This window comes from Borostomias antarcticus (genome assembly GCF_949987555.1).
Source record: "Borostomias antarcticus genome assembly, chromosome: 24".
Classification (NCBI taxonomy): domain Eukaryota; kingdom Metazoa; phylum Chordata; class Actinopteri; order Stomiiformes; family Stomiidae; genus Borostomias; species Borostomias antarcticus.
Window position 1 is genome coordinate 17,215,802 of NC_140257.1, and position 10,855 is coordinate 17,226,656.

The following is a 10,855-nucleotide window of genomic DNA, read 5'->3' on the forward strand; positions in this document are numbered from 1 at the left end:
ATGGATGGATGGATGGAATAGTAATAATAGACCAGACTGTAATAATAGACCAGACAGATGGTTGTGACCAGCCCCAAATCATACAATTCTGGCCTATGTATTGTGTTTTGAATGAATATGAATAATATGCTGATTTACATTTCCCAACTTTGTCGGTGTCAATGAAATGTTGTATTACTTTGACCAATGGAGGCCTCTCCTAAGACTGTACATCTAGGTGACAGGACAAAACCTACAATATCAATTTGATCTGGGATAGCAAAAAAATGGATTACAAAATGTGGATTATTCATCCAGATGAAATGTTTTGAAATAGTGGGCCCAGATGATCAACGCCTCTGTAGTGTCACAGGGTCCAAACCAATAACTCAGAAATTCAGTACATCACTATTAGCACTGTAATTGAGCAATTAATAGTTGAGCTGAGAGGAATGTGTGTGTGTGTGTGTGTGTGTGTGTGTGTGTGTGTGTGTGTGTGTGTGTGGTTTCAGGGAGTTCAGCCACTGGAAGGTGAACAGCGTGGCCACAGAAAAACGGGACGTCTTCAGGGCCCCGTTGCCGCTGGCGCCAGAGTTCCTGCGCAACCTGAGGCTTCTGGGTCGCCGGCCCAGCCTCCAGCAGATCCACGAGAGCCTGATCAGGAAGTACGGAACCCACTTCCTGGTCTCCGCTACGCTGGGAGGTCAGTAGCTATCCTCCGCGCCGTCACAGCGGGCGGCTTTACCATTCAGGGGCGGGGGCGGCTTTACCATTCAGGGGCGGGGGCGGCTTTACCATTCAGGGGCGGGGGCGGCTTTACCATTCAGGGGCGGGGGCATGTTCACAAAAAAGTCCCTCAAAGAGGGAGCACAGATTTAGGATCAATCAATCAATCAAATCCTTTATTTCAGGGGTTTTCAACTGTTTTGGTCCCAGGGACCACCATCCTGACTAAGGAGCAACCTGCGGACCACTGTTTTGGGGGGTGGGGACAAGGGCTGAGATTAGGGTTGCCAACTTTCTCACTCCCAAATGAGGGACACTTTGTTTTGCCAGGTGCAGGCGTGGCGCTTGTTCCCACAATGATAGGACGTACAAGTTTTCATTAGCTATAGACCTGCTCATTTCACAACTTCACAGCACAAGCACATACTTGCTTAGCTGTGGGGGTTACAGCAACCTTCCAAAGACACCAAAAAGCATTGAGCATAAAGCAGCCAGGCGCTGGCCAAGTCACACTGAGCACTTGTAATTAACGACGGAAACAAAAGAGACGCGACGGCACTCCGCATACTGATGAGATCACAGCCCAAGAGCAGCTGTGCCCACGGCTGGAGACACGTCTCTCACAGCCCCCAGGTGGAGGGGAGCTCAGTACCCCTGTCTGCTGCTAGGGCTGGGCTCACATCCCCCCCCAACCCCCCCAGGTGGAGGGGAGCTCAGTACCCCTGTCTGCTGCTAGGGCTGGGTTCATAGCCCCCCCCCCCCCCCCAGGTGGAGGGTAGCTCAGTACCCCTGTCTGCTGCTAGGGCTGGGTTCACATCCCCCCCCAGGTGGAGGGGAGCTCAGTACCCCTGTCTGCTGCTAGGGCTGGGTTCACAGCCCCCCCCAGGTGGAGGGGAGCTCAGTACCCCTGTCTGCTGCTAGGGCTGGGTTCACAGCCCCCCCAGGTGGAGGGGAGCTCAGTACCCCTGTCTGTTGCTAGGGCTGGGCTCACAGCTTCTGTGTGCGTACGTGTTTGTACATTTAATTACAGAATACTCTACATTTCGGTGATTTTCTCTTTGAATCATTATATATAAGTTTTTTTTTCCACCATTCAGTACAGAATACTGTGCATGTTTACAACTCACTCTAGTCTTCCTGGGTTTATCATCAGGAGCGTTTTAAAAGCAGCCAATGAAACGAGCTCCTGAAGATTGAGCTTGGATCATTCCAGGTGGAGGGATCTAATGTTGTAAAAACACATTTCAAGTATACCTTTCATTACAGCACATTTCTGTGCAGCAACTGTAAGAGGATAACGCAATCTGATTTTAAAGTCGCTCAGTCCTGGCATAATGCCTTTAAAATTAAGCAATAAACCACTCGAGGCCGTGTGTTAGTGATTTTATAACAGCTAGGGGGCGTTGTTAGGCACGACGCGAAGCAGAGTAAAACCCCCCTAGCTGTTATAAAATCACTATAACACACGGCCTCGAGTGGTTTATTGCTTTTATACAAGGGTTACTACAGCTATTAGTGTAAAATAAACACACAGCAATGTAAAATATTAACATTTATTCAAAACGTAGCATCATTCCCTCAATTCCGCCGAGCAAAATAGTTCCCCTAACAAAAGGGTTGCCAAGCAACAACAACAACTACAATGTATTGGATCAAATGGGAGGCGCGTTAATACTGAAAATGGAATGATATGCGGTCCCAGGTGTGTGTTACAAAGTATTTTAACACGGCTTCCAGCCAATCAGAATCAAGAACCAGAACTAACCGTTGTATAATAGAATACAATAGAATACCATACAATACAAAAGTACAGTAGAACCATTTAATCTTAAGGCTTCCACAACATCCCAGATGGCTGTGTAGGCTAATGTGTGTGTTATCTTCCTTCTCCACAGGTGAGGAGTCACTGACTATCTTCCTGGACAAACAGAAGCTGACCAGGAAGTCGGAGGGAGGCGGGAACAGCTCGGCGGTCTCTCTGGAGACCCTGCACCAGCTGGCCGCCTCCTACTTCACCGACCGCGAGAGCACCTTGCGCCGGCTGCACCACCTGCAGATCGCCACCTCAGCCATCAAGGTAACCACCGGGAGCACGGCGCCGGACGACCCCACGACCCCACGGCACTCGTCTCAACGGAGAGAATCAGCTGCTGCTCTCCTAGCCGTTGAGAGGAGCCGCTTTCTTCAGATTTCAAGGCAGCGTTTAGCAGCTACGGGTCCAGTATCAGAGCGAGGGGAGCAGAGTGCTGTTACTCTGTGAATGGCCTGTTCTGCTGGTCCTAGTCGAGAGAAGTTTGGGCCAGTCAGTCCAATCAAGCTTCAGCTGAGCTCCGGCAATTAGGAGCGTAATACCGGTAGCTCGGTGGATCGGCGCTGTCCAATTCTCCTCCCGTGGTTTGTTTTGTTGCTTAGCAGCTAGACTAATGTAGCTACCCCATAATCACTGGAGGTCTCCACATCCATTCAAACAGAAAGCACCATCATTTGGCAGAGCTGGAATATTATAATGACAGGACATGAGTGGGTTGACGCAATTTGCATTCATTAGAAATAAACTTGACAAATTTGTTCTTTTCATCTGTGGACGAGCTATGCCAGCGTTCTGTCGTTCTGTACAGCGCCGTGATGCTATACAATGGATACCACCCAGAATGCATTGTGTCTGTGTGCTCACACGTCAATCAGAGCTAATCGCAGACCGGCTCCTTGAATGTGTCAGACGGAGAGCAGCTGTAGCCTCACGCTGTAGCAGGACTGTCTTTCTACTGCGGTATTTCTTACAAGGCCCACCGCCAGGAGGCCAAGCAGTCAGCTGTCAGGGCCGATAAGTTGGCTGGAATCCTTGTTGCACACGGACAGGTAACACGTTCACATTAGCCTCTCTCTCTCTCTCGCTCCGCAAATACCTCCGGGCTCCGGCCCCTGCAGAGACGCAAGTGGGGAAAATCTGGTTCGTTTTTGCAAAATTAGTATCTTTGGTATGTGAGCCACCTGCTCCAGAACGCCCTGCCAAGTCAGCTAATCGTCCATGAGAGAGAGGGGGGGGCTTGACCTGTCGGACTACGCTCTGGGGCTCTGTGATCGCAATGGAACTGTTGTTGGAGGAGGAACCGACATATATAATGTGAAAACGGTCAATCAAGTAGCAGAACTAAAGTTGGAATGTGGAATTGAAAGTACTGTAGCCGTGCTATAAAATAGTCCCAAATGGCATTGAATTGGTTGTCTGTGTTGACAGTGAATCGATTTCAGAACAGAGCATTCCTATCCAACCTATTTCAACTATCTGATTGACATTTCTGTGAAAGGATTTAAATGTCTTATCTGACTTTAACACAAAATTATATCTCAATCTCAAAGCAAAGCACGGAATACAGATGAATTGGTGATGTTTCACGAAGAAAATATGACAACACTCATTGGCCAAACAGGATAATTTGCAAATAAAATTGCTCAGCCGGAGGCTTATAGTTGTCTATGAATGCGCATTCCCCCATCATGAGCCTGGAGATAGTCTTCCCTTCTCTGTTCCCCCATCACGAGCCTGGAGATAGTCTTCTCTGTTCCTCCATCATGAGCCTGGAGATAGTCTTCCCTTCTCTGTTCCCCCATCATGAGCCTGGAGATAGTCTTCTCTTCTCTGTTCCCCCATCATGAGCCTGGAGATAGTCTTCCCTGTTCCTCCATCATGAGTCTGGAGATAGTCTTCCCTTCTCTGTTCCCCCATCATGAGCCTGGAGATAGTCTTCCCTGTTCCTCCATCATGAGCCTGGAAATAGTCTTCCCTTCTCTGTTCCCCCATCATGAGCCTGGAGATAGTCTTCCCTGTTCCTCCATCATGAGTCTGGAGATAGTCTTCCCTTCTCTGTTCCCCCATCATGAGCCTGGAGATAGTCTTCCCTGTTCCCCCATCATGAGCCTGGAGATAGTCTTCCCTTCTCTGTTCCCCCATCATGAGTCTGGAGATAGTCTTCCCTTCTCTGTTCCCCCATCATGAGCCTGGAGATAGTTTTCCCTTCTCTGTTCCTCCATCATGAGTCTGGAGATAGTCTTCCCTGTTCCTCCATCATGAGCCTGGAGATAGTCTTCCCTTCTCTGTTCCTCCATCATGAGCCTGGAGATAGTCTTCCCTTCTCTGTTCCCCCATCATGAGCCTGGAAATAGTCTTCCCTTCTCTGTTCCTCCATCATGAGTCTGGAGATAGTCTTCCCTGTTCCTCCATCATGAGTCTGGAGATAGTCTTCCCTTCTCTGTTCCCCCATCATGAGCCTGGAGATAGTCTTCTCTGTTCCCCCATCATGAGCCTGGAGATAGTCTTCCCTTCTCTGTTCCCCCATCATGAGTCTGGAGATAGTCTTCTCTGTTCGCCCATCATGAGCCTGGAGATAGTCTTCCCTTCTCTGTTCCCCCATCATGAGCCTGGAGATAGTCTTCTCTGTTCCCCCATCATGAGCCTGGAGATAGTCTTCTCTGTTCCCCCATCATGAGCCTGGAGATAGTCTTCCCTTCTCTGTTCCTCCATCATGAGCCTGGAGATAGTCTTCTCTGTTCCCCCATCATGAGTCTGGAGATAGTCTTCTCTGTTCCCCCATCATGAGCCTGGAGATAGTCTTCCCTTCTCTGTTCCCCCATCATGGTCTGGAGATAGTCTTCTCTGTTCCTCCATCATGAGCCTGGAGATAGTCTTCTCTGTTCCCCCATCATGAGCCTGGAGATAGTCTTCCCTTCTCTGTTCCCCCATCATGAGTCTGGAGATAGTCTTCCCTTCTCTGTTCCCCCATCATGAGCCTGGAGATAGTCTTCCCTTCTCTGTTCCCCCATCATGAGTCTGGAGATAGTCTTCTCTGTTCCCCCATCATGAGCCTGGAGATAGTCTTCTCTGTTCCCCCATCATGAGTCTGGAGATAGTCTTCCCTTCTCTGTTCCCCCATCATGGTCTGGAGATAGTCTTCTCTGTTCCTCCATCATGAGCCTGGAGATAGTCTTCTCTGTTCCCCCATCATGAGCCTGGAGATAGTCTTCCCTTCTCTGTTCCCCCATCATGAGTCTGGAGATAGTCTTCCCTTCTCTGTTCCCCCATCATGAGCCTGGAGATAGTCTTCCCTTCTCTGTTCCCCCATCATGGTCTGGAGATAGTCTTCTCTGTTCCCCAATCATGAGCCTGGAGATAGTCTTCCCTTCTCTGTTCCCCCATCATGGTCTGGAGATAGTCTTCTCTGTTCCTCCATCATGAGTCTGGAGATAGTCTTCCCTTCTCTGTTCCCCCATCATGAGCCTGGAGATAGTCTTCCCTTCTCTGTTCCCCCATCATGAGTCTGGAGATAGTCTTCCCTTCTCTGTTCCCCCATCATGAGTCTGGAGATAGTCTTCCCTTCTCTGTTCCCCCATCATGAGTCTGGAGATAGTCTTCTCTGTTCCCCCATCATGAGCCTGGAGATAGTCTTCCCTTCTCTGTTCCCCCATCATGAGCCTGGAGATAGTCTTCCCTTCTCTGTTCCCCCATCATGAGCCTGGAGATAGTCTTCCCTTCTCTGTTCCCCCATCATGAGTCTGGAGATAGTCTTCCCTTCTCTGTTCCCCCATCATGAGCCTGGAGATAGTCTTCCCTTCTCTGTTCCCTCATCATGAGCCTGGAGATAGTCTTCCCTTCTCTGTTCCCTCATCATGAGCCTGGAGATAGTCTTCCCTTCTCTGTTCCCCCATCATGAGCCTGGAGATAGTCTTCTCTGTTCCTCCATCATGAGCCTGGAGATAGTCTTCCCTTCTCTGTTCCCCCATCATGAGCCTGGAGATAGTCTTCCCTTCTCTGTTCCTCCATCATGAGCCTGGAGATAGTCTTCCCTTCTCTGTTCCCCCATCATGAGCCTGGAGATAGTCTTCTCTGTTCCCCCATCATGAGTCTGGAGATAGTCTTCTCTGTTCCCCCATCATGAGCCTGGAAATAGTCTTCTCTGTTCCCCCATCATGAGCCTGGAGATAGTCTTCCCTTCCCTTCTCTGTTCCCCCATCATGAGCCTGGAGATAGTCTTCTCTGTTCCCCCATCATGAGCCTGGAGATAGTCTTCCCTTCTCTGTTCCCCCATCATGAGCCTGGAGATAGTCTTCCCTTCTCTGTTCCCCCATCATGAGCCTGGAGATAGTCTTCCCTTCTCTGTTCCCCCATCATGAGTCTGGAGATAGTCTTCTCTGTTCCCCCATCATGAGCCTGGAGATAGTCTTCTCTGTTCCCCCATCATGAGTCTGGAGATAGTCTTCCCTTCTCTGTTCCCCCATCATGGTCTGGAGATAGTCTTCTCTGTTCCTCCATCATGAGCCTGGAGATAGTCTTCTCTGTTCCCCCATCATGAGCCTGGAGATAGTCTTCCCTTCTCTGTTCCCCCATCATGAGTCTGGAGATAGTCTTCCCTTCTCTGTTCCCCCATCATGAGCCTGGAGATAGTCTTCCCTTCTCTGTTCCCCCATCATGGTCTGGAGATAGTCTTCTCTGTTCCCCAATCATGAGCCTGGAGATAGTCTTCCCTTCTCTGTTCCCCCATCATGGTCTGGAGATAGTCTTCTCTGTTCCTCCATCATGAGTCTGGAGATAGTCTTCCCTTCTCTGTTCCCCCATCATGAGCCTGGAGATAGTCTTCCCTTCTCTGTTCCCCCATCATGAGTCTGGAGATAGTCTTCCCTTCTCTGTTCCCCCATCATGAGTCTGGAGATAGTCTTCCCTTCTCTGTTCCCCCATCATGAGTCTGGAGATAGTCTTCTCTGTTCCCCCATCATGAGCCTGGAGATAGTCTTCCCTTCTCTGTTCCCCCATCATGAGCCTGGAGATAGTCTTCCCTTCTCTGTTCCCCCATCATGAGCCTGGAGATAGTCTTCCCTTCTCTGTTCCCCCATCATGAGTCTGGAGATAGTCTTCCCTTCTCTGTTCCCCCATCATGAGCCTGGAGATAGTCTTCCCTTCTCTGTTCCCTCATCATGAGCCTGGAGATAGTCTTCCCTTCTCTGTTCCCTCATCATGAGCCTGGAGATAGTCTTCCCTTCTCTGTTCCCCCATCATGAGCCTGGAGATAGTCTTCTCTGTTCCTCCATCATGAGCCTGGAGATAGTCTTCCCTTCTCTGTTCCCCCATCATGAGCCTGGAGATAGTCTTCCCTTCTCTGTTCCTCCATCATGAGCCTGGAGATAGTCTTCCCTTCTCTGTTCCCCCATCATGAGCCTGGAGATAGTCTTCTCTGTTCCCCCATCATGAGTCTGGAGATAGTCTTCTCTGTTCCCCCATCATGAGCCTGGAAATAGTCTTCTCTGTTCCCCCATCATGAGCCTGGAGATAGTCTTCCCTTCTCTGTTCCCCCATCATGAGTCTGGAGATAGTCTTCTCTGTTCCCCCATCATGAGTCTGGAGATAGTCTTCCCTTCTCTGTTCCCCCATCATGAGCCTGGAGATAGTCTTCTCTGTTCCCCCATCATGAGCCTGGAGATAGTCTTCCCTTCTCATTCCTGGTATTCTTCTAATCTATAAACTACTATAGTGTCTCATGAAGAAGAGGATTTCTAGTACACAGTATCTTGCATTTTTATGCATGAATATTGTCATTAAGGAAGATGTTTGGTCTGGATACTGGATTCATATTTTATTGACCTGTACAACACACGTTTCAGGGGTACCAATGTTCCCCTCTTTTTTTGGACAGATGTACCACCCAAGAATAGATGCAGATTATATTTGTCTGTTGCCATTTCAGATTAAAGTGCTGTTCCATTAGTATTTTGGATTGACAACAGCCCATGCTACAGTAATACTGTTGTCCTACTGTCCATACAGCCAGAGACATGAACAGTAACACTGATGTCCTACTGTCCATACAGCCAGAGACATGAACAGTAATACTGATGTCTATCCTACTGTACACGGCCAGAGACATGAACAGGCGCACAGCTGACCAGTTACAAGGTATTGAAACATCCCCCTGTTTCCTAGGTAACAGAAACTAGGACCGGGCCCCTTGGATGCAGTAACTATGACAGCCTGGATTCTGTCAGCTCCGTGTTGGTCCACAGCCCCGAAAATAAGATCCATCTCAAAGGTAAGACGCCTCCCTCTGACCTGCTGCTCCTGGAACTGTCCTTCCCAGGTGACCTCGGGGCACTCCCAGTCTCCACCTCTGACCTCCTCCATGCACCATGGCAGCGGCCGGGGAATATTGGCTTGGCGTGTTGTTGTTGTTGTTGTTGTTGCTGTTGTTGTTGTGGTTGTTGCTGTTGTTGTTGTTGTTGTTCTTTTTCACCATTTACACTGTAATTTCCACATTACCATGCTGAGTGTGTGGACATAGATTATATTATCATGTGTATTCTGCCTCGATGTATAAAATCATTTGAATTCATTTGCATCTTGGAGTGGGCTGTCCAACCCTCTTCCTCTCCCTCTCGGGACTACTGTACGTAGAAGTGTAACATGGCTTCCTGGCTGTTTGCTCGGTCTGTGGCGCTGCCGGGGCGTGTTGGTCGTTCTTTTCTTTCTCACATGCTTGTGTGCGTCAGAGCCCCTCGGATCAACCCCCGTTTCACACACACACCAGTATCCAAGCACCTGACACTAAACAAACCAAGCACTGATCATAACAACGGACTTTCAAGAGCTAGAACTCCAGATACACAGCGCCGCTGCCGTGTGAAGGCAGTGAGAAACCATCCCCCAAGATCCTCTCTGGCTGTGATGCTCTGAAGCTGGGGTATGATAATGAAAATCACTTCAAGTCAATCACAGAAAAATGCCAGGATGCTTCACTTTGATATGAACAAGAAAAGACTTGTCATGGCTTTGAGATGCGCGGCACTTTTGAACCCGTACAGCAGGTTTCAAAAGCATCTATTTGTGGTGGAAATGGAGAAGCTGTTCTCTAAGCAAAGCCTTCACTCAGTATTCCCCTCATGTTTGAGCTGCTCTGATCTCAACGTCGTATGCACACCCTGTATGTGGGTTTGATAAGATCTGCACCTCAGTGCTCTTAATAGAGGGCTGTAATCATGCATTATTCAAGACCAACTGACTTGTTGAAAGTAGAAACCCCTCAGTTTGAAAGTTCACATTCACAACTCTGAACCCAGGGTTTTCACATTCTCCTTCTGTGGTTTTTAATTTCATAGCTGCAGTATGTAACTTACAGTATGCATTATGAGCCTGCTACAGTATGATCCTGCTATTAACCCGCTATGAGCCTGTTATTAACCTGCTATTAACCTGCTATTAACCTGCTATGAACCTGCTATGAACCTGATATGAACCTGTTATTAACCTGCTATGAATCTGCTATTAACCTGCTATGATCCTGCTATTAACCTGCTATGAACCTGTTATTAACCTGCTATGATCCTGCTGTGAACCTGCTATTAACCTGCTATGATCCTGCTATTAACCTGCTATGAATCTGCCATTAACCTGCTATGAATATCCACGGGTGTGTTTACGTCCAAGTAAAGAGATTCTAGCCACAACTTCAATCTTGCGGGATCGTTGTAGGGAAGTCTATGACAAGTTACAGATGAACAGATTTTGCCACAATTGGCAATTGCTAAATATTTTTTAAAAAGCCTTTCCAGATGAACTAGAATCTTACTTTATGGCGAATTATATGCCAGAACGCCAACTAACACCTCGGTGAGTTTCTTGTCTTTGAAATCGAGAGTTTAACATGTTTTTGAATTATTTTTCAAGGTGCCCATCCACATCCATTGTATGACCAAAACGGTGGTAGAACAATTATCAACTTTCTCGAAAATGCTAGTTTTGTCAACGTTTTGATCTGAATCATTGTATATGATCACAAGTAACCTTAAAACAGGGCTAAACATGCATTTTCCCTTTACTACTCCTTTAAATACCATCATTCAGGGCCAGGCCTTTAACGAGGTACATAGCCTAACAGTGAGAGAGCTTCTCTAAGCCAGTGAGGCCCGGGAGGGCTGGCTCCCCATGGGCCGGACCCTGCCACCGTGGGGGGGGGGAGTGGGGGGCAGAGACAGAGGCTTATGTATGACCACCTTCTCCAGTGTCCAAAGCCAGAAGTGCATTCCCATGGACAGCAGGGATGAGCAAACACAGGACAGGACTCACCATGGTGGACAGGCTAGCATCGTTGGGTCAACGTGATTCACCATT

At 48.4% G+C, this 10,855-nt stretch overlaps 1 protein-coding gene across 1 annotated transcript in view; it reads left to right on the forward strand.

The window, feature by feature from the left end:
* Positions 1-10,855, forward strand: part of brinp2 (bone morphogenetic protein/retinoic acid inducible neural-specific 2) — a gene marked incomplete at both ends in the record, with an annotated part of 50,036 nt that overhangs the window by 13,086 nt on the left and 26,095 nt on the right. The window contains 3 exons of the mRNA XM_084458038.1: positions 492-682; positions 2,601-2,782; positions 8,675-8,780. Of these exons, the coding sequence (XP_084314164.1) occupies positions 492-682; positions 2,601-2,782; positions 8,675-8,780 (479 nt within the window). The remainder of the gene's footprint in view (positions 1-491; positions 683-2,600; positions 2,783-8,674; positions 8,781-10,855) is intronic.